Source organism: Cricetulus griseus, chromosome X, assembly GCF_003668045.3.
Source record: "Cricetulus griseus strain 17A/GY chromosome X, alternate assembly CriGri-PICRH-1.0, whole genome shotgun sequence".
NCBI classification, from domain to species: Eukaryota; Metazoa; Chordata; class Mammalia; order Rodentia; family Cricetidae; genus Cricetulus; species Cricetulus griseus.
This window is the reverse complement of record NC_048604.1, coordinates 32842771-32867219: the sequence shown is the minus strand read 5'-3', so window position 1 is coordinate 32867219 and position 24449 is coordinate 32842771. Positions and strand designations below refer to the sequence as shown.

At 44.8% G+C, this 24449-nt stretch overlaps 1 protein-coding gene across 6 annotated transcripts in view; it reads right to left on the bottom strand.

The window, feature by feature from the left end:
* Positions 1-6903: 6903 nt before the first annotated feature.
* The window catches only part of LOC103159765, a 183832-nt gene continuing 166286 nt past the window's right edge, over positions 6904-24449 (bottom strand). For 3 of the 6 annotated variants that reach the window (XM_027431976.2, XM_027431975.2, XM_027431974.1), the window contains one exon: positions 6904-8212. In XM_027431976.2, coding sequence (XP_027287777.1) covers positions 8049-8212 — 164 coding nt within the window. In that variant the 3' untranslated portion in view covers positions 6904-8048. The remainder of the gene's footprint in view (positions 8213-24449) is intronic. The other 3 variants (XR_004771356.1, XR_004771355.1, XR_004771354.1) reach the window with 3 other exon arrangements.

The window sequence follows — 24449 nt, the reverse complement described above, 5'->3', positions numbered from 1 at the left end:
GGCAGTAGCGCAGGCCTTTACTTCAGCAGTAAGACACAGGCAGGGAGACCTCTGAGTTTGAGCCAGTCTGACATACAGAGCAAGTTCCAGAACAGCCAGGGATTCACAGAGAAATGCTGTCTCTTGAAATGAAACCAAAAACAAAGAAACAAAAAATTAACAAGGACAGAACACACGAGAAAAGGAATATCTGTTTTGGATTTCTTGGCTTTTGGGGAGAACACAGAGGCTGTGAAGATGGGAAGGGGAAATGGGGGTGATTTCACTGTGGAGGGTAATGTGGGGTAAACTATAGGTTGGGAGAGCCAGCAGGAGATGAAGGGATAAACAATACTATGGATGTTTGAAACAGCCATAGGCACATCTAATATTGACAAGCTTTCTTAAAAACACATAAAGAAGCCGGGTGGTGGTGGCAGATGCCTACAATTCCAGCACGTGAGAGGCAGAGGCACGAGGATCTCTACGAGTTCTAGGCCTAAACAGAGGAACCCTGTCTCAAAACAAATAAGAAAAATATACAAATGCAAAATGCATACACATAGTTTAATTGGAAATTTCCCATCTTTCAGAATAATGTCCTCCCCTAGAAGCACAGACTTTAGAAAGAAATCTGGGGCCAGGTGTGTGAAACCTCCATTTCAGTTTTGTGATTTGGGGGTCCAGGAGAATCCCCCAGACAATAAAAGCTATTGCCATTGGTCTGGTTGCCTGACAGAACTTGAGAACTTGAGACTATTGCTAGACTGGAGAAATGACTCAGCAGTCAAGAGCAACCTCTGTTCTTTCAGAGCACCCATGTACAATTCCCATCACCTACACTGCAGCTTCCTTCCATCTGTATCTACTACTCCAGTTCCAAGGACTCCAGCAATGCCTTCTCTGTCCCTCTTCTGGTCTCTGTGGGCACTAGAAATGCATGTGGTACCCAGACACACATGCAGGCAAAACACCCATTGGGTCTGGTGGTACACAACTTGAATCCTTATTAAAACTTATTTAGGCTTGTTTTTCCCATAAATGATTTCGAGAATCTTGGATGGCTGATTTCCAGTCATATGGTTCCTTCGGTCACCGCTTGCCTCACTTAAGGAAGACAAATAGTTTCTCAGCAACTAGCAGAGGAAACCACGTGTCTTTCCCAGGGACACAGCTCCCTGCCCATTTGAGACTCTGGGGCGGATCTAGGAGACCTCAGTTAACTTCTGGGCGGAGCCGGCAGTCAGAGGATAGGCGTGCTCTTATCTTTCCCATCCTAAGGATCCCTCAACTAAGAGCAGGCAGAGTGATGGGAAGGGGCAGAGTGGATACTGCTGACGGTTTCAGTCCTCCAAAGGTCTGAGATTCGACCAAAGAACACACCGCCTTGACCAGTTAAGAATCTTGCATTATCCAGACCTGCCCTGAATGCAGGGGTAGCTTGAACAATCTCTCTGGAGCCAAGGCCTCCCTCTCTGAGAGTGTGACCATGACTCTGGGAGCATTGGGCCTTAGAGCACATTGGGACCCCTCGGGCAGGTGGGGGATGCACCATGTTGGTTGGCCTTGTTCATGAGTTTAGGATCTTTGAGTTTTGTACATTGGGCAGCATCTGGAGACCCTTGGGGGAAGGGCCTCCTGGGGGAACCCGAATCACTTCCCTGGGCCACAGGACCCGCGGGAGTTCAGATAGAGAGCTCAGGGTTGGCCTACTTTCTGCCTAGGCCCCTCCAAGGTGCAGGTACTGTGGGTGTTTGAGCTAAAAAATAGCTCATGTGCAGCTGCCTTGTGCATGGCTTTGCGGTTTCCCCACACTTACTGGTAACAACATTCATGGATGTTTCAGGGAAAAAAAAACAGAAACAAAGCTGCATTTCTCATATGCATTAGCAAATTCTCACAGTATTTCATAGCCATATACTTTCTTTGCCTTTTCTTATTTTTTTTTTTTGTATTATGGGACAGAGTTTCTTTGTGTAGAACTAGCTCTGTAGAGCAGGCTACCCCCCTCCCCAAGCTGAGAGATCCTGCTGCCTAAGTCTCCTGAATTTAGACATGCACTACCAGTCAGTCACATTTTCCCTATTCTGGAGTCCAGAAGCTTGAGTTTTGTGAACTTGGCCCTGGATGCCATTAATGCATGTACTTAGGAGCCCGGGATAGAGCAAGGCACAAGAGAGGAAGAGGTAGAGGGAGAGCTGGACAGATAGATACAGACAGAGAGAGAATGTGATGGTGCAGAGGGGCTCAAAATCTATGTGTGAGGGTGTGCATTTTATTTATTTATTTATTTATTTGCTTATTTATTTATTTACTTACTTACCTATTTGTTTATTTATTTTTGTGGGATGCTATTTTTGCATGCAGGCAGCTGGGCCGACACATTCTGTCTATGGACTATTGTTTCTGTTCCCTGGGTCTGGGCCCCTGATGGGAAAGGATGAGGGCTCCTGGAGGGTTCCCTGTCAGAACACCTGGAATTTGGTTTGAGGATTTGGTAGGAATTTGTTCCCTGAGGAAGGCAGGAGTGGGTGTGTGCTGCAGTCATCGTGGTGTGACAAGTGAGAATTGCTTATTCTCTCAGGGGATCTAGGTTCCCTGTCCTGGGTCCCTGGAATCTCTTCAGAGAGCTGTTAGTACTGTAAGTGTCTAGGCCAGGGCAAGGGTAGGTGTCTGTCCACAGAGGATCCAGAAATTTCCATGTCTGAGGGACACTTGGGGACTTTGGAGAAAGTCAAGAATAGTTTCCCAGGGGTGCCTGGTGGTGGGTGGGGGTGAAGGACTGCGGAGAGGAGATGGAATGTGACAGAGCTAGAGGTAGCTCAGAAGGGTTGCTAGGAGATGGCTAGGGTGGGGGCCCACTCCCAGAACCTGGTAGGCAACTGGGCAGTTGGGAGGGAATGTTCCTTCTTTTGATATGTCCTTGTCCCCAGGTCAGGGTCCTGGGCGGCCTGTCTTCTGGCACAAGATCTGGATGTTCTGGGCCACCTGGAGTCCCCTGGTGGGGACCATGAAGGACAGCATCTATGTGAACCCAGATGGCGGCACTCCATGGGCAAGAAGACCAAGGGTTCCTGTGGCCGTTCCCCTTTCTCTTGAGAACAGCAGACCCACTGGATGATTGTCCATTGAGACTGGATCCCACAAAAGTGCACAAAGTTGCCTTCCTTTGCCTTGGGTCCATCCCAGAGTGGCCTTCTGCCACATAGTAAGCCAATGCTGGGCCTAGGGCCCCATTGAGTTGGGTGGCTGTCACCCCTGTGTCATCTGCTCACCTTTCCCGTGTACCCTGACCTCTGGGACACCACCACCCCGATGCCCTACCAGCCTGGGGTTGGCTGAGAGCCGTGACTTGGAAGCTTGTTTTGGCCCAAGGTACTAGTTGCCAGCAGGCCCAAGGTCGGACAGGCTGCTGGAGTGGTGGTCACTTGGGTGGCCAGGGTCAAGTAGGTAGATGCTAGAACTCAGAGGGCTGTGGTTGTGTCAGGAACGGGGTGGGGTCGGAGTAGGGGCAGCTTTCAGAATATCCTGGCTGGCCATCTTGGGGACGACACACAGCCACCACCACCCAATCCCTGTGCCCAATGCCATGAATTTGGTTCTGAGGCTCCTCCCCTGTGGCCCAGATCTGCATGCCCTTTCTCTAGGCTTTCCTTATGGTCCCGTGCAAGCCAGCGCCCCCCTAACATCCCTGGGCCCTCACGCGGGGCCTTCACAGGGTTGGTGGGTGCCTACAGCACAGTGTCTGGGGGCAATCCAGTGGAGGATCCCGTGAGGTCCCTGACCACCATTTCCCCAGCCCACTGTACACCCACTGGGATCCATTCCTTGAAGCAGGCTAGATGGGGACACATCTGTGGCCAGTGTTGGCCTAGATGGTTGTTTGACAGCCATCTTGCAGCTTGGTGCTACCCTCTTGGCTTTTGCTGGGTTTTGGCGTTTTTTTTGCTTCCAAAGGGCAGAAGGAGGTGTTAAAGACATCAACATACATGCAAAGGAGCATGCCTCCGAGGGATCCAGGCTAGTTTACCTTTTATTATTTAGTATAAACGTACCTCTGCTGTCTGTAAGCAGTAATTCTCATTTAGGTGGCAGACATGCCTGGAAATGTCAGTGCCAAGAAAGGGTCCCCTAAGGCTGGGTGGAGATGGGCAGTGATGAGGGGAATCGTGACCTGCCTTCTGAGTCCTCCATGGCTAAACGATGATAATGGACCTGTATGGGCTTAGCAATGAGAAAATCTATCTGTTGTTTAATGAAGCCAGTTAAGCGATTAAATGCCCAGGGGCCAAAAGAAATTAACAACAAAAATCCTATAAAAGGGCCTAAAATTGAGGGCAGGAGAGTTGTCACCCAGAAGGAAGTAGAGAGCCAGTCTAAGGTCAGTTATTCCTGCCTGTAGTTTCTGGACATCCTGGGCAATAGTGGTACTGAATTCATCACAGCGTTTGGAGGACAGAGTGTGGGATGATAAGCCTGTTCCTGCTCCAGCAGCCCCTAGTCCAAGTAAAACATCCACGGTTAGTGCAGAGATGGGTTCCCTGCAATTGTGGAGGGGGCAGAGGTGGGAGGAGAGAGAAAAATTCCTCTGTGGGGGAGTAGGAGAGTCATGGCACCAGCTGGACAATAGGACACATCTCACCTTGTTGGAACAAAGAGTTATAAATGCAGGGGGTGAGGCCATTGGAACAGAGGCACCAGGTATTGCTAGGAGGAATCAGTGGGTGACAGGCAAGGTTGCAGAGGTGAGAACGGGTTAAGGGAATTGAAAGTGGGAGGTGCCACACAGTGACTGGAACCCAACCCATGAGCTGGCTAAGGGTGATCTTGGAGGTGGGGTTTTCAGGAGGAAGAGAGGGGTGGCTTTTTTATCTCAGCATATCAGTTTTCCTCTTCTCCATGCATATCTCCAAATGGTCCAGCCGCCATCTTGTTTTTTTGTTTTCCTGTAAGAAAGCACAAACATTTCCTCCTCCCCAAATTGGGTCTTTTTTACTGTTTAGTGTATAGGTTGTTTTTATTACCTTTGGAACTCCCATGTAAGGAAAACATCATTGGATAGTTAGTTGTCATATGTTTAGAAATTTAAATATCTATCAATTGTCATGTGTATATTTTTTAATTTGTCAAATTTTGTAATATGAGTAACATGCATTTGTCATGGATGATTAGGAAGTGGACCTCTAGGGTTCATTCCTAAATTAGTTACAGATAAACATTGTGGGTACACCTTATTGTTTGGCCATTTTGATGAGCAGTCTCTTTAGCTAAATAAAATTGTTTTCTTAGAGCCTTTGTTATTTTAAGGATGAAAGTTATGGGATTCTGGAGTTCTCTCTATCTAAGAAAAATCGACCAATTTTATTAATCAATCTCTTGACTCGTTCCCTTATGTGACCCATGAAACATGGCAATTTTTGTAGGTGAATAGCATTTTGAATTTGTTTAGATAACATTTTTAACCTGATCATTATAGCTTTATGTATAGAATTGTCTCTATCACTTAAAGAGTGTTACAAACATGATTATTAATATACAAAATAAATGAATTATCTTATTAGATGCTGAAAGACAATTGCAACAGCTTGTAACTTGATGACCTGAGCTGTGGTTAAGCAGTCTGTTCTGTATATGTTTTACCATTTATAATATAAATTGTTCTTATATTAGAAGAACCATCAGTAAATATTGACATAGTATTTTATGAGATTGTTTCTTACTATTTTGGGGAAAAATGTGTTAGTATAAACTGTAACAGCCTATGAGCTGTAATTGATTATCAATGTTCCTTGAAAATTTAGCAAAAACAATTGCCCAATGAATCATTATTTAGAAATAACCAATCAACTTGTTATTTGACATAAGTAACATAATTTTTATCTTTAAGCCTTAAATTCTTTAGAATTTAGCATATGTCCCAAACAATATTTGAAAATTTACTTAAAGGTTTTTGAGCAGCCTTTCCTAATCCATCCTGTTAAACTCTTCACTAGCTGACATTAAAAATTTCGGAGGATTTTTGTATCCTCTCCTCTGCCAAATTTCATAGAATTATTCACACAGATTCCCCTTTGCCCCTAAGTCAACAGAGCTGATTGGATGCTCTTATTAACTGTATTTAAGGCAATTTAGGTAGCCTTTAAACTATATCTAAAGCAATATATATATATATATATAATATATATATATATATCATATCCAAGGCAATTTAAACAATATCTTTTGTCAGCATTCACGCATTTAAAATCACATACCATGCATTCAGGTGTGGCCACACCGTACACACAGAACATGCACAATTTTTTTATCACTCTTTTTTGCCTAGGTTATGATCAGTCTGTTGAAATGAAAAATCGCTAATTGAAATCTCTTGTAACATAGCAGTTATAGCCAATTCTTGAATTATGAGTGTCCAAGATTTGAACCAACCTGTGGGGAATAACTCGAGCTCACACCCTGATGTGCTGCAGTCACCAAAGAACCTAGAACAGAAGGGTCAGGGGGAACAAAGAAGGACAGCAAGACAGGTTTCTGATCAAGCTGCAAATTTTTCACAGGGACCTTATATAGGAGTGCCAAGAGGGGAGCTTGGCAGAAAGGGAGAGGTCATTTGAGGCTACGTGCCTGGTAACCAGGCCGAGGAATGTCCCTGTGCTTGAGTCCTTGAGAGTGCAGGAGGTTACCAAGGTCTCAGGAAACAGGTGTTAGATAGTGGGTTAGAAAAGGGGGAAGGGTTGCTAGGTAACCTGACCATGAAATATATCTTTACTTCTATAAGCTACCTCATGAGCCCAGATGTTATGTACCAGGGAGGAAGGATGGAAGGTAGCTATTCTTTTAATTATAATGGGTTACACTGGCAGCTTCTGCCCAAGTCTCTTACAGGTCCAAGGTTACTTTTGCCATGGCCCCCAGCGTGTGTGTGTGTGTGTGTGTGTGTGTGTGTGTGTGTGTGTGTGTGTGTGTGTGTTAGGTGTGTGAATTCCTAGTCTGGAGGATGAGTGTATTGTATGGGAACACTAGGTAAGGTGGCAGGAGCATCCATTGGAGTGTCCTGCCTGGCATATCTATGAATTTAGAGCTCCTCACACATATTCCTGATACCCCCATGGAACTCCCCTGGAGCCTCAGAGCAGATGCCCCCAGGAAGCTATGAAGAGAAGGAGAGATGCCAGAGACTAGGCAGGTTTGTCTCTAGGAGGCAGGGGGATTGGGTTCTAGGAGCTATATCTAGGAAAGATGTCACCAGTGTGAAGGTGTGGCCCTTTAGTCTCTTGGTGTTCATAGGAGGACGGCTCTCTGTTGGGTAGTGAAAAGCATTTCCCAGCTGCATATGGTATATCATCTGTACCCAGACAGTCCTACATGCCCTGGATGCCATTAATGGGACTGTCCTTAGGAGTCCAGGATAGAACAAGGCACAAGAGAGAAAGAGGTAGTGTTAGAGCTGGACAGATAGATACAGACATAGAGAGAATGTGACGGGTCAGGGTGGGCTGGAATCTGTGTGTGCGGGTTTGCATTTTGTTTCATTTATTTATTTATTTATTTATTTGTTTGTTTGTTTGTTTATTTTTCAAGGATGCTATTTTTGCATGCAGGCAGGTGGGTCGACCCATTCTGTCTATGGACTATTGTTTCTGTTCCCTGGGTCTGGGCCCCTGATGGGAAAGGATGAGGGCACCTGGAGGTTTCCCTGTTGGGACATCTGGAGTTTGGTAGAAGGATTTGGTAGGAATTTGTTCCCTGAGGAAGGCAGGAGTGGGTATGTGCTGCAGTCATAGTGGTGTGACAAGTGAGAATTGCTTATTCTCTCAAGGGGTCTATGTTCCCTGCCCTGGGCACACTGGAACCTCTTCAGAGAGCTGTTAGAACTGGAAGTGCTTAGGCCCAGCCAAGGGTAGGTGTCTGTCCACAGAGGATCCAGAAAATTCCATGTCTGAGGGACACTTGTGGACTTCGGAGAAAGTCAAGAAGAGTTTCCCAGGAGTGCCTGGTGATGGGTGGGGGTGAAGGGCTGTGGAGAGGAGATGGAATGTGACAGAGCCAGAGGTAGCTCAGAAGGGTTGCTAGGAGACGGCTAGGGTGGAGGTCCACTCCCAGGACCTGGTAAGCAACCGGGCAGTTGAGAGGGAATGTTCCTTCTTTCGATGTTGCCTTTTCCTCATGTCAGGTTCCTGGGCAGCATGTCTTCTGGGACGAGATCTGGATGTTCTGGGCCATCTGGGGCCCCCTGGTGGGGAACATGAAGGACACATTCCACATGAACACAGATGGCACCACTCCGTGGGCAGGAAGACCAAGGGTTCCTGTGGCAGTTCTCCTTTCTCTTGGCAACAGCAGACCCAGAGGACCATTGTCCCATGAGACTGGATCCCACAAAAGTACACACAGCAGCTTGCCCTTTGCCATGTGCCCATCCGGAAGCAGCCTTCTGCCACATAGGAAGACAGAGCTGGGCCTCGGGCCCCATTGAGGTGGGTGGTCGTCAACCCTGTTTCATCTGCCAACCTTGCCCTTGTGCCCTGACCTCTGGGACACTACCACCCTGATGCCCTGCCAGCCCCGGGGTTGGCTGGTTGCTGTGACCTGGAAGCTTTGTTTGGCAGAAGGTGCTAGTTGCCAGTAGACCCAAGGTCGGCCAGGCAGCAGGAGTGGTGTTCACCTGGGTGGCCAGGGTCGAGTAGGTAGCTGCTGGAACTCAGAGGGCTGCGGTGTGGTCAGAAAGGGTGGGTAGGGGTAGGGGCGGCCTTCAAAATACCCTGGCTGGACAGCTAGGGGGCAACACACAGCAACCAACACCCAATCCCTGTCCCCAATGCCATGAGTTTGGTTCTGAGGCCCCTCCCCTGTGGCCCAGATCAGCATGCCCTATCTCCAGGCTTCCCTTATGGTCCCATGCTCTCCAGCGCCCCCCCACACATACCACTGTACCCTTACGTGGGGCCTTCATGGGGTTGGCAGGTGCCCACAGCAGTGTCTCCGGGGCAGTCCAGTGGAGGAGCCCATGAGGTCCCCGACCACAATCCCGCCCACCCCACACCCTCCTGCCCCGGGCAGTCTCCACATCCACTGGGATCCTTCCTTTGCAGCAGGCTAGATGGGGACACATCTGTGGCTAGTGTTGGACTAAATGGTTGCTTGGCAGCCATCTTGCAGCTTGGTGCGAGCCACTTGGATTTTGTTGGTTTCTAGGGGTTTTTTGCTTCCAAAGGGCATAGGGAGTGCATCCGTTTCCCTTGACAGTTGGCATTTGCTGTGGTCTACTGCCATCAAGCAGAATTCATTTGCAGATCCCGCCAGCAAGTCCCTGTGCTTCCCTGGACATGGCGGCTGGCTGCCTAGCAAGAGGCTCTCCCTGCTGGCCCCACAGGACCCACAGGGTCTCCTGCAGCCTCCTTGATTCAGGAGAGGGCTGGGTGAAACCAGAGACCAGGTGACCAGCACTAGGCGACAGGGGCTTTTTCATCTTGTTGGGTTACAGGAAGATCAGCCGCAAGGGTTCTGAGACCTCCATGTCTGGCAGGATGAGGGGACCTTGCTGCCATGGATTCTGCCTCTAGGGCTGCATCTGGCTTGATGCGGGGGTCTGTCCAGATGGCACGCCCACAGAGTGTGCACAAGGCAACCCAGAGACCCCACGCTTTTGCCTAAGCCTCCCCAGCAACACCCACAGCTCACTACTGGAAACCGCACACACTGCCCGGCATCTCTGGCCTGTGCTCAGGCTCTCCAGGCCAGGGTGCCATTGTGGCCAAATGTCTGCCCTCCATTTCATTCCCTCCTTAGTGCCATCTTCTCTCCTCCTTGGTACCCGGCCTTGTCTCTGGATCTTTTGGGGTATCGTTTAGACATGGCTTTCTTCTTGAGCCATGCTGCAGGCACGATTCAGAAACTGGGACTTGTCAGAATAAGTTTCTGCCCAAGAACCCTAGGAAGGGCCTGGGAAGCACCACCCTCATTGCCATGAGCAACCCGGTGGTGTGTTCCTAAGCAGGCATGGAGTTCGAGCCAGTGTGATGGCTCAGCGTGAATCCGAGGAGAAGCAGCCCCAGTAGTGTTTGCATTGAAGTATGTCCAAAACAGGCCATGCTGTCCCTGTGCGTACCATCCAGACCAGGTTTCACTGCCTCTCCTCCCTCAACAGGCATCCTCTCTTCTGTGGTGCGAGGCACCCATGCAAGCACCATATTCCTGCCTTGCTCACCTTGCCTTATACCGGGAAATAAACACTCAGTGTCAAAAAAGCCCCTTGCCCTGCTCAGCACTGTCCTGTATCATCTGGGATGTTAGAATACTTAGACAAGGCTCTGCAATTAACAGGGTCTCTCTGACCAACTAGAACTTGTGTTTGTGTCTGGGTTTATTCTCAGTGTGTTCCCTGGACACGAAGCTAATTCTGGGAGAGCCCATAAACATTTCCATAGACTGCTGGGTGTTTAACTGTTATGGTGCTTTTACCATATGGATTGCAGAATTTCCTTTTTTCCCAGGGTGTTCCGAATCAAAGGGTCCTCAGGGTCTCCCCCATATACATGTAGGCCTCAAACTCATCCCTCTAATGGAGGGCCCTAGATCTTTACCCTCTAACCATGGCCACATGCAAAACCCATGGGTGATCAATGGACTTCAACTTGCTCTGCTTTGAGTTGACAACCTGAACATTAGGGCCTCTCTCCTTCATTCTTGTCACGAAAATGAAGAGGTCCCATCCTTCATGCACACACCAATGTAGCTGATGACAAGCGTCAAGAGGACTGAGAGCCTGAGAGTCCCGATCATAACTGATGAGCAATGCTCAGATTGCTGCCAGGCCTGCCACTGTGTGCCTGAAGATGGGAATCTTCCATCTGTGATGAAGTCTTTCCTCTACTGCACAAGGTAGGCTGGGCCACTCCCTCCTGCCTAAGTCATTTTGTCTTTGCTACTCTAAGTCTGCTTCACCTTCCACCACTAAACACCATCCATTTCTGTCCATTACACATCAATTTGCTCTCAATAACCAAGAAGGCCTAATATGGAACCTGCATTACTGAGGGGACCAGAGGGCATCTCTACATGCCCAAGGCCTCAAGCATTTCCACTTCCAGTCAAAGGACCCATAAAACTTTCCATTTCTGACCAAGGAGTCAATCATTCCCTTTGTGAGGAAGGAAGGCTCACCTTCCACTTCTGAAATAGGTCTTACCTCCAGCACCTCATCTGAAAGGGACATCAGAACTAATCCTCTTGTCCCAGGGCCCTCAAATTCCTACATCTGGCAAAGGTGTCTGACAAGGTCTTTCCTTTTATAAATTTATTTTTTTAGTGCAATCGTGTCTCATTTTACACTCCATTCCCACTTTCCACTCCCTCCCCTCCTCCTGCTTCCCTCTCCTCCCCCACCCACCACATGTCTTTCTTTCATAGAGGGGATTCAGAGTCTCTTGCTCTGCCTGTGACACTCCACTTTCTACTCATAAGGACATAATCTTCCCCCCTGTCTAGGGGGAAATGTAACTTTCTCCCAATGCCCAAGTTGACCTGAAAATGTCCTCTTTTGCCCAAGGGATCTCAGGCCTACCAGCTCTTGTAAGGGGTGCATAGATCTTGTTCTATTGACTGTATGCCTGCTGTAGTACCAACAATCTAGGATTGCTTCCAACTCTCTATCTGCTACGAATAATCTACAATATTAGCCCTGTGAACACAGGGGCTTTAGGATCATCTCGTGTGACCAAAGCTTCTTAGACTAAGGATAATCATCCAACCAGTTGGGAGATATGCAATGATAGCTGTCCAGTCTTCCACACAGCCCCTCAAAATGTGGATATTCTAAATACTGAAAAAGAGTTGGAAGCCTATTATTCAGTATGGGAACTTCCTCTGCTCCTTAAGGTATTCAAATCCTCCTCTGGCCAAGAGGGCTGCAGAACTTCCTGTCCCATTAAGTAAGGTGTCTACACTAACATCTTCATCCAAATGGCCTCTGGGTTTGCCCTCTGATCTAGCAGGAGTGGGACCTTCCCACTCTCCTCAAAGGGACATCACTTTTACATCATGTGGACAAAGAAGCCTTGGGCATTCTCCTGCTCATCAATATAACATTTCTCCTCCAGGTTTGAGGTCTCAGAGCTCAAGGGTAGCCAGGAGAGGCTGGAATGCCCGTCATCACTCTTCAGGGCAATCATCAGAACTTCAGAAATGGAGCAATCCCAACCTTAGTGCCCAGACCTGCATCCCTGAACACCAACCTGTGAGGCTGACAAAGCACAGACACCAGCCACTCTCTTGGAACAATTTCAGATTACTGCATATCCACCTCAAGATGTCACAGATGATGTCGTTACTTTGTTGTTGTTGTTGTTGTTCTCTTTCTGGTGTTGTTTTCTTTTAAGTTTAGAAGAGGACATCTTGATTGTTTATTGTTTTGGTAATCATCTGCTGGCATTGTCAGTCAGCAACCAAATGATTAAATTCTTCACATCTTCTACATCTTTGGAAATCACAGTGTATGCTTATCCTCCACCATTTTGTTTCAAAGACATTCCTCTATGTAATTCAGTTTTACAAACGGAATCATTTTAAACAATACTCATATGACTATATATTTTATGTGCAAAACTGTTTCCAACTCACCCTCCATCCCACCCCTATCACTGGCATTTCCCTAACACCAATCTCCCCAGGACTAGTTATCGGCAAGTCTGGACTCACACACTGAAATCATTCAAATTAGACAATCGTTAACGTTTTTCAGAGTGGCCAACTTCTCTCTTAGAACCTAGGAACTATTGTGTGCTATTTCTGAACTTGTAAATCATAAGAGAACTATTTATTTTATTGTTGTTGTTTAAAGAGCTAACCCCATTAGCTCAGGCCTTTCATCCATTCACCTTGGTGGATGGCTGAAGATAGACCCAAGGGAACCACAAGGCAGGGAATATATTGGGTAGCAAAAGGGGAGTGTCCAGGGGAATGCAACAGTCTCAGGATTGGTGCACTTCCGGGCTTGGACGACCTGTTCTGTATTGATTGGTCAACTGGTTGTTATGGCCTATAGGCCCTACCAGGGTGGTTGCTATGCTCTGCAGGCCACTGTTGTGCACTTGTACTGTAGAGCACACCCAGAGCCTAAAAGCACAGCCCTGCCAGCTACCTTCTGATTGGTTTCTTGCCGGGAAGAGTGTATCTGACCTCTAGTGACTAGGACAGGAAAGGCAACTGCAGGCAAGCACATGTTAGTCTGTCCTGGCTGCTAAAGCAGGGGGATGGTTTCTTCACTACATACTATAATCTCAGGAATCCATACAGTAGAATCTGATGTCCTCTTCTGGCATGCAAGAATTTATGCAGAGCACTTACACATAAAAATATAAATAAAAAATTAAAGCAAAATGAATCGCCATCTTGGGGCTGAAGAAATGGCTCAGTGGGTAAGAGTACTGCCTGCTCTTACAGAGGGCCCAGATTCAATTCCCAGCACCCTCATTGAAGCTCACAGCTGTCTTCAATTCAGCTCTAAGGAAACCAACACTCCTACACAGACATGCATGTGGGCAATACACAAATGCACATGAAATTAAAATAAAATTTTAAAAAGAATTGTCACTTCCTGAACTATGGACCTCACCGTACCCCTAAATAACAGAGTGATTGCCTTAAAGCAGAGTATGTGCCCTTAATTTTGGCAGTTTAAAGTTGGAGGCAGTAAAATCAGATTTTGATATCATCTCAGACTCCATAAAGAGCATGAATTACAAAGACCCTGTCTTAGAAGGAAACAACAAACAACCAAACAAAAGTGTCTTTTTCTGGGATTGGGAGGCTTGGATTAGAACCCAGAATCTTTCACATGCTAAGCATTCTTCCTACATTGACTGGCTTTCTTTCTTTTATTTGCATTGGTGCTTTGAATGCATGTATGTATGCCTGAGGGTGTCAGATCTTGGAGTTACAGACAGTTGTGAGCTGCCATGTGGGCGCTAGGAATTGAACCCAGGTCCTCTAGAAGAGCACTCAGTGCACTTAACCACTGAGCTATCTCTCCAGCCTCTTGGCTATTTTATAAAGGCACTTCTGCACCTTCTTGGCTGACTATTTTTTTTAAGATTTTATTTATTTATTATGTATACAACTTTCTGCTTCCATGTATATCTGCACACCAGAAGAGGGCACCGGATCTCATAATGGATGGTTGTGAGCCACCATGTGTTTGCTGGGAATTGAACTCAGGACCTCTGGAATAGCAGTCGGTGCTCTTAACCTCTGAGCCATCTCTCCAGCCCTTGGCTGACTATTTTTAATTCAATAAAATCATGAGGCAAATGAAAGGACAAACGTTAAGTACTTTCACTTCTGTAGTTCTGGCCTATCCAACTGACCAGGCTGAAATTTTAACATTACTCCCTTCTGGTCAAGGAATAGAGTCATGCATCCAGACCTGGTAGGCAAATACTGGTATCATTTGTTTACTTTTGAATGGCAGTGCTGGGGTGACACCCCGGGCCTCATGTATGCTATGCAAATACTCTTGCTACTCCCATTAGCCCAAGTGGCCCTTGTGATGTTTTTGTGTGTTTCCTTTTAGTTTGAGACTGTATCTCACTATAAGCATAGATAGGTTTCTACTGCCTCAGCATTCTGAGGCATGGATGTAGGTCATCAGGTCTGCCTCCCATAGACTCATCAAAAGGACATTAGTTAAGAACTTAAAACATCTTGACAGTTACTTCCTAACAAACAGAGCACGAATGGATGGACAGATGATTTAGACCAAACACCACCAAAGTAAATGAGCTGAGGTCTGCTTCTGCAAACAAAACAAAATTCCCCACAAACAACTCAAAATCCCATGCAGGACACCCAGGGAAGAGACCAACAGCCCTTTCCAGGGCAGAGGTAGAATAAGGATCTCTCACCATGCAACAAAGATGTTAATATAGGTCAGGGGTGGTCACACAGTGACAGATGTCATATTTGTATGGGTAAGGGCCACATTCCAGCCTTTCTGGAAACTAATTGGTCCACTTATGAATGTAGAATACAAATTGGGTAGGTGTATGCCAGAAACACAAAGCAAGATGCTTGTCCTCCATGCAGTTGCACTATGTAATTCCTGTGTTATGACTGACTACAAATGCCGGTTTGGTGTGCACTGAAGTGCCAAGCTTTGGTCAGTGTGTGTGTGTGTGTGTGTGTGTGTGTGTGTGTGTGTGAACCTATGGAAAAGATTCTATGAAGGTGAATAGTTTGTTGGAAATTCTGGTGCTTATGGAGTATAGGAATGTTGCAAATCCAGAGACAAATTATCTGGGACTACCTTTACCTGATTAAGAGCCACCTATTGCCCGTCTCTCCATCTGAACCAACATCCCTGTGACTATCAAGATTACGACCTTCTACCATCCCAAAGGCCAAGAAAGACATTAAATGACCACTGAGCCTATAGTAGAGATTACCCAGCTTGCTTCAGTCCCCTTCCTTGATGTTCCCAGCATTAGAATTGTTGAGTGAGAGGGGTGGGGTGGGGAGAGAGAAACTCCTGGGATTGGTGGGACTTGCCTTTAGAAATTCATTGACAATAGTTGTTACAAACAGCGAATTCTTTTTCTATGTCCTATCTTTAGTCAATACTTTCTAGTGTGCTAACAAGTACATATTCATAATCCTAAATGTCTATTTCATCCAAAATGTTTAGAAAAATGTAATTCAGTATATTACAAGTTTATCATTGTGTTTTATCATTCCTTGTGTTTACTAACTTAAATTTTATTTGCCAGGCTGTGGTGGCACATACCTATAATCCCAGCACTTGGGAAGTAGAGGCAGACAGATCTCTGAGACTGAGGCCAGTATAGACTACAGAGTGGGTTACAGGACAGTCAAGTCTACCTGGTGATACCCTGTCTTGCAAAACGAAAAACCCTGGAGAGATGACACACTGATTAAGAATATCAGCTACTGTTCTAGAGGTCCTGAGTTGAATTCCCAGCAAGGACAGGGTGGCTCACAACCATCTATAGTGAAATCTGGTGCCCTCTTCTGGTGTGTAGGCATACTTGCAGTCATAACATTATAGGCATAATGAATAAATAAAAGTAAATTTCAAAAAGAAAGATACATTTCTTTTAAATAAAGAAAATGAAAAAGAGATAAGAGGCAGGAAATGTGAGAGCTATGTAGTGTTAATCCCACAGATGGGAGGAAAAAGACCACCAACCCAAGTCATCATTACTGAATTAATTAAAGGAAGCAATTAATAAAACTACCTTTTTTATTCTTGTACACATGCTGCCTTCTCTTAAGTCTGAGTTCAAGATGTCAACGTTCTACATGAGAAAGACAACGTTTTGTAGCTTAGGGGTAGGTGCTTTGTAAAGGGGGATTTGGTCGAGAAGTAGGTGGAGTTACAAGAGCAGATCCCGCATAACAAGTTAATCATAGCAATCACCTGAAAGAAAGGCATAGTTGTGATATGGGCATAATAAGGTAGTCATAACAATAGGTAGTCATAACACCCTTTAAAACAACGTCATGGTTGTCCTTTCCTGGAACAAGAAGTACAGAACCATGTGTAGTTAAGGTTACAGGTGAGACATAGCCCAATCCTTGAGAAACAAAGGTTTAATCATAAATAGGAATGAACATAGTTTGTCTTTATGATAAGATGGATTTTAAGCCTAAGATGGAGGAAGGCTAGTTCATCAGTAGTCCAAGCTAGCCTCAAACTCCCTATGTAGTCGAGGATGTTCAGGAATTTCTGATCTTCCTATCTCTACCCAACCCCAGTGCTGGGCATCTAGTCGAGCATCACCATGATTGATTTTTGCAGTGCAGGGAATTGGACCCATGACTTCCTGGATATTTGGTGAGCACTTTGTCAAACGAACTATCTCTCCAGCAAAAGCTGTTTTTGCATTGACAAAGGAGAATCCAGCGAGGACACTGTACTCAATTACAACTCCTAGCCAGCCATAAACTGCTGTGGACCAATCTTTGCTAACTGTAAACATGTATCGCTCTCATTGTTAATAAACGGCGATTGCCCATTTATTAGTTAGGATTTTGGCGGCAGAGAAACCCTGGGAGACAGAATGGCAGAGGCTGATATTTGCAGGCCAGACAGAGAAGGAGAAGGACGTGTATAAAATGAGGGAACAAGTCACCAGCCATGTAGCAGCACATAGATTAGTAGAAATGGGTTAATTTGAGTTATAAGAGCTGGCTAAAGCATGACAATGGTGATGCATGCCTTTAATCCCAGCAATCAGGTGGAAGAGGCAGGCAGATCTTCTCTGTGAGTTCAAACTCAACATGGTCTACCGTGCTGGTTCTGGGACAGAGTCCAAAGTTACAGAAAAAGCCTGTCTCAGAAAAAAACACAAAAACAAGAACAATAGAATAGGTAGCTATAAACCAGCCTAAGCTATCAGCCAAGCATTTATAACTAACAGCAAGTTTCTGTGTTTGGACCTGGTTGGCGGGAAAGAAAAGTCTGATTACAATAAACATACACAATTCCTCCCAGTAATTTTCTGAAACACGATGTGATATCCAGATTATTCTTTGAATCAGGTAATCAGACTTTTGGATCATAAAGAGTATTCATCCTGCCCAAATCAAAGGTCTGTAAATGACACAGTGAAATATTAAGGCAATGTATAGATGTAGGGGCTGAAGAAAAGATGTACAGAGTAGAGTATAACTTAAGCAGTAGATTCAGTTCTCAGCACAGTCATCCAGAATAGGATTAGGTAATGATATACAAATGTTATCAATAACTATGAAAAGTGAACAGAATAACTTCAACATGGATAAGATACTTGAACTGAACAATTCCTCACTAGCTTGGTTTGCTGGTGCAGATTTCTAACTCCAGCTACCGGAGAAAAAGGCAGGAGAGTGGAAAGTTCAAAAGTGGCTGGAGCAATTGAACCAGAGCCTGTCGTAAAACAATATTTTAACTAAAAAGAGCTAGAGATGTAGTTCAGAAGTACAGCACTCATTCAATATCCTTTAAGATAAGAAACAAAAACACACAGAGATAGGTAGATGATACATAGATTTCTAATCAAGGGTAATGTAAGCCTTTAGTACCAACACGTGGAAGGGAGGCAGAGGCAAGTGGATCTCTTGAGATCTAGGCCAGCCTGGTCTACAGAGCCAGTTCTGGGCCAGTCAGGGATACAAGAGAATCCCTCTCTCGAAAAACAAACAAAACGTTTGTAAACATTTTTTTGATGAATATGAAATGTCAAATATTTAAATTGAAATCCTGAGGCACTGTGGAGGTGGCTCAGTGAATAAGAGCACTTGTTGACAAGCTTGACTACCTGAGTTCAATCCCAGCAGGCATCTAAAAAGTCAGGTGTGTGGAGTGGAGGCCGTTGCATTACAGTGGCAAGCTCTAGGTTTAATAAGTGGTTTTCTGTGATAGTCATAAAACAGAGAGTGATGAAGTAGAAAACCTGATCCCTCTTGTGGTAGTTTGAATGCATTTGGCCCCCATAAACTCATAGGGAGTGGCACTCTCATGAGGCATGGCCTTGTTAGAGGGAGTGTGGTCTTGTTGGAGGAGGCTGGATGACACACAGGCCTTTAATCCAGAGGTTGAGTTTGGAGGGCACACCCCTTCTTTTCTTTTTCAATTTTTAAATTTAAATTAGAAACAATCTTGTTTTAAATATCAATCCCAGTTTCCTCTCCCTCTCATCCTCCCATGCCCCTCACCGGCTCCCATCCCATCCCTCTTCTGCTCCCTAGGGTGGGGCACACCCTTAATCTCTGGGCCACACTTCTGTTGGAAATGTGCCCCTATGGGGGCACGTTCTGCCTCTGCCTCTCAAGGGCTGGGATTATAAATTCTTGTTTTCTTAAAGTTCTTGTCATACAGGTCTTTCAATTGTTTGTTTAGAATTACTCCAAGATTTTTTATGTTGTGTGTGGCTATTGTGAAGGGTGATGTTTCTCTGATTTCTTTATCTGTCCATTCATCTTCTGTGTATAGCTGGTTGGTACTATATCAATGGATGCAGGAATGACTTTCTAGTTGGTCGGTAGTGACACACACCTTCAATGCCAGCACTCAGGACACAGAGGCAGCTGGATCTCTGTGAGTGCGAGGCCAGCCTGGTCTACAAGAGGTAGTTCCAGGACATCCCCCAAAGCTACACAGAGAGACCCTGTCTCGAAACCCCTGCCTCCCCCCAAAAAAAGAAAAAAAGAAAGAAATGTCTTTCTATGCACAAATAACTCATTAATCCTATGTGGAAAACAACATTATGAATTTTTCTACAGCACCATTACTAGATTATCTATACTCAATACTCTAAGGTAGAGCTCACTGGGAGGATGTAAGTCTTGTACCTATGAGGCCCTGGGGTCCATGCCTAACATTTTAAAAAAATTATCTAGGAATTGTTTCTGTTTATTATCCTGGAGTGAGTCCCTTAACTGAGAAGGTATTAGAATGGAGGGTTCATATGCTCATTCCAAAAAGCTTCATTTGGCCAAATCTTTTGACACAAATGCCTTTAATCCCAGCACTTGTGAGGCAGAAGCAGGCAGAACTCTCTGAATTTGAGGACGTCCTTGTGGTTTAATTTTGTTTGTAATCTAACAAATAAAGCTTGCTTCAAGATCAGAGTGCAGCGCTAAGCCACACGTTAGCCACACTCCTAGGTAAGAGCTAAGCCATGGAACTGAAGAGTATGCTCAGCAGTTAAGACATCAGGCTGCTCTTCTAGAGGTGTGGAGTTCAATTCCTAGCAACCACATTGTGGATTACAATCACCCGGATTGAGATCTAGTGCCCTCTTATGGCCTGTATGTGTACATGCAGGAGGAACGTTGAATATATAATTAAAAAAACATCTTCTTAAAAAAAAAAACAAAAAACCTAAGCCACTAGTTACCCACCCACACATATAAGCCACTATTTAGGCACAGAAGACAGGCATTAGTGGCCACCACTTTAATCCCAGCACTTGGTAGACATTGGCAGATGGATCTCTGTGAGTTCAAGGCCACCTTGGGCTACAAGAGAGTCAATCAATCTAAAAGAGAAATAGGGCTCACCCCTTTGATCCCAGCACTTGGGTTTACATGCTTTTAATCCCCCACTAGAGAGGAATATAAGCCAGGAGCTCAGGGCAGTCTGAGGATTGGCAGAGAACTTTGCAGTCGGCAGTCACTCTGAGGACAGGATTAACCTCTTTGATCTGAGCCTTGGTAGAGGTAAGAACTCTCTAGTGGCTTGGCTGCTTTGATTATCTGATCTTTCAGCTTTCCTGCCTAATATCTGACTCTGGGTTGCTATTATTCCTGCTATGCAGCCTAGTCTACATAGTGAGTTCCAAGACAACCAGGGTTGCATAAAAAAGATCCTGTCTCAAAAAATTAAAGTCACAACCAAAAAACAAACAAACCAAACAAACCTCCTCCGAAATAGATCCATATTATAACAGCACACAGACTGATTATATATGATTATACACTCAGTTTGTTCAAAGTGTCAAAATTGTCCTTCCAACCCAGTATGTGTGTGTTTGTCTGACTTTGCACATGTGTGTATTTAAGATAAGGTTTTATTATATTACGTATGTTGGCCTAAAAGTCATTCCTGCCTTATTCCTCAACCTCCAAATCAATATGGTACAATTATAGGCATGGACCATAACACTCAGCATTGCATGTTCATTTAAAATATATTATTAATGTACACAAGCACTAGCTTATGTGTGCAAATGTGTGTGTGAGTCTGTGTGTGAGTGTGTCTGTGTATGTACAAACGGGTGAGAGCACAGACATGCTACACTACATGTGTAGAGGTCAGAGGAAATGACAATTGGGGGAGTTGTCTCTCTTTCAAAAGAGGGTTCTGTTGAATCAAACTCAGGCCATCAGAGTTGCACAGTGTCTTAATTAGGGTTTCTATTGCTGTCAACAGATACCATGACTATGACACCACATTTGGGTGTGTGTGTGTGTTTTGAGACAGGGTCTTTTTGTGTAGCCATGGCTTTCCTAGAACTAGCTATGATGGCCAGGCTGACATGGAATTGACAGAGATTCACCTGGCTCTGCCTTCAGAGACCTGGGATTAAAGACATGCACCACCACTGCCCAGCTCTGATTCTATTTTCAATCTGTGGATCCCATTCTATTTTTGTTTTTACCATTGCTTTGAGGAATGATTGGGGGGTTTTGTTGTTGTTGGTGGTGGTGTTGGTAGTCGTGGTGGTGTGATTGTTTTGCTTCTGTATTTTGAAGTTACTCAAAATCAGTATTTTACCCTTTGTTTCTATTGAAAACATACCATTACAAACTGACTTTCTTGTACTCAGTGTACCCAAGGTGGAATCAGGTTTCAATGTTTCAATGAGAATTCTTTGCAGTTGATGCTTTTATTCTAATTGCATCAGACTTATTGTGCATTGCCCTTCCTTGGTTGTGGAGATTGATCTGTGGTTTGCAACATTCTCTCCTTGGTCATGCCCATTGTTGTTTGCAAGGCCAGGCTAGAGGGAGGAGGTTTTTAAATTCACAAGCTCAGGCTACAGGGTGAGTCCTTGTTTCAGAAATAACAAAGTGGAAACATGGTGTGGACTAAGCATTAACTGAAACATTCATCAGTCAATGGACAGGTGGGTTTGTCCACACTTGGGGTCATATGGAAAATGGCATCAAGTATATTCATGGAAGGACTTGTTAGTAGACTGGGTTGCTTTCAACCAGATGGGAGTGGGCCTATTTGAGGGGAGGTAGAGGACAAACAAGACAGAGGAAATCAGGGTATGGGGTAAAGTAGGGGAAGGTAGCATGACAAATAAAATGAAACACATCTATGAAAGTGTTATTTCATTAATAAAGAAAACAATATTTTGTCTGCTAATTCAAAGAGTTAACACTAGGTGGCAGTAGCACAGGCTTTTTCTTCAGCAGTAGGGCAGAGACAGGGAGACCTCTGAGTTTGAGCCAGTCTGATCTACAGAGCAAGTTCCAGAACAGCCAGGGCTCCACAGAGAAACCCTGACTCTTAAAACAAAACCAAAAACAAACAAACAAAAAATTACCAAGGACAGAACACACGAGAAAAGGAATATCTGTTTTGGATTAAGAAAAGGAATATCTGTTTTGGATTTAGAAAAGGAATATCTGTTTTGGATTTCTTGGCTTTTGGGGAGAACACAGAGGCTGTGAAGATGGGAAGGGGAAATGGGGGTGATTTCACTGTGGAGGGTAATGCGAGGTAAACTATAGGTTGGGAGAGCCAGCAGGAAATGAAGGGATAAACAATACTATGGATGTTTGAAACAGCCATAGGCAGATCTATTATTGACAAGCTTTCTTAAAAACACATAAAGAAGCCGGGTGGTGGTGGCACATGCCTATAATTCCAGCACTTGAGAGCCAGAGGCACGAGGATCTCTACGAATTCTTGGCCTAAACAGAGAAACCCTGTCTCAAAAAAATAAGAAAAATATACAAATGCAAAATACATAACATAGTTTAATTGGAAATTTCCCATCTTTCAGAATAATGTCCTCCCCTAGAAGCACAGACTTTAGAAAAAAATCTGGTGCCAGGTGTGTGAAACCTCCCTTTGAGTTTTGTGATTTGGGGGTCCAGGAGAATCCCCCAGAAAATAAAAGCTATTGCCATTGGTCTGGTTGCCTGACAGAACTTGAGGACTTGAGACTATTGCTAGACTGGAGAAATGACTCAGCAGTTAAGAGCAGCCTCTGTTCTTTTAGAGCACCCAGGCACGATTCCCATCACCTACACTGCAGCTTACTTCCGTCTGTATCTACAACTCCTGTTCCAAGGACTCCAGCAATGCCCTCTCTAGCGCTCTTCTGGTCTCTCTGGGCACTAGAAATGCATGTGGTACCTAGACATGCATGCAGGCAAAACACTCATTGGGTCTGATGGTACACAGCTTGAATCCTTATTAAAACTTATTTAACCTTATTTTTCCCCGTAAATGATTTTGAGAATCTTGGATGGCTGATTTCCAGTCATATAGTTCCTTTGATCTCCGTTTGTCTCACTTAAAGAAGCTAAATAGTTTCTCAGCCACTAGCAAAGGAACCTACCTGTCTTTCCCAGGGACACAGCTCTGTGGCCATTTGAGACTCTGGGGCAGATATAGAGACCTCAGTTACCTTCTGGGCGGGGCCAGCAGTCAGAGGGATAGGTTTGCCCTTCTTAACTTCCTACTGATCCCTCAACAAAGAGAAGGCAGAGTGGTGAGAAGGGGCAGAGTGGATACTGCTGGCGGTTTCAGTTCTCCAATGGTCTGAGATTCGACCAAAGAACACCCATCTTTGACCTGGTAAGAGTCTTGCATTATCCCGACCTGCCCTCACGCCAGAGGACCTGGTAGCTTGAGTGGTCTCTCTGGAGCCAAGGCCTCTGCCCTCCCTGAGTGTGTGAGCATGCTCCTGGGAGCATTGGACCTTGGAGCACATTTGGACTCCTCGGGCTGGTGGGGGATGCACCATGTGGGTTAGCGTGCAGGTATGTGTGCCTGATGGGGTCCCAGCCCTGGCGAGGAGACATGCACACAAGCTCCCATTCCCAATCTGGAAACTCGCCAGTTGATATCCACTTGCAAATGAAAATGACTTTTCTCCAACAGAGTCTCTCTGGGGTTCCAAGCTCTCTTAAGGTCAGTCCCTATGTTTGGCAATAGGTGGCCAACACAGAATTATGTCTTGGCTCCTATGGATTATTTTTTTGTGATCTCATAATTCTTTGGACTTTTTTTTTAACTTTACAGTTCTTTGTGTATAGCTTATTGCTTCGTGTTTTGTGTGTATATGGGATTCCTGTGCTAACATATGTCTCTGAGTCTATATGCTTATTTTGAGTAGTCTTTTGCTTTCTATTCTGTTTGTTTTGTCCTCTTCTGATTTCTTTTTGTTTGGTCTTTTAAATTTAGATTTATCACTTAGATTTCTGTTTGTTTTGTAAGGGGAGACATTTTGCCTACTGATGGGAGGGGAAGTAGGGAGGATATCTCAGGAATTGTACAGGGGAAAGTAATCATAAGAAATTATATGAAGAAATTTCAACAAAAGAACATAAAAAAAACTTGGTGAGGTAGAAAAAAACCCTCATGAACTTCCATGTATAAAAAGTGTTGCGTGACCAATCCTGTGTTTTATGTATTATGAAATAAATGTTATAGCAATAGTTTGTGAAAAACACTTTACTAAATTTTGTCTTAACAAGAAACGTTTAATAAATTGGACATGATTATAACTAAGTCTAATATAATATGAAGGTTATTTAAATCTTAAGGTTGAAATTCAATTCCATGCAATAAAATTAATGCATATCCCCTGGTTTTGACAATGTTTTGCCTCTATTATCAGGGTCAGGTTTTTGTTATCTATCTCTCCCAGTATGTTGTTGGTGTAAAAAAAACGCTATTGTTTTGTGCAAGGTGATTTCACAACATGAAACAATGCTGAAAATTTTCC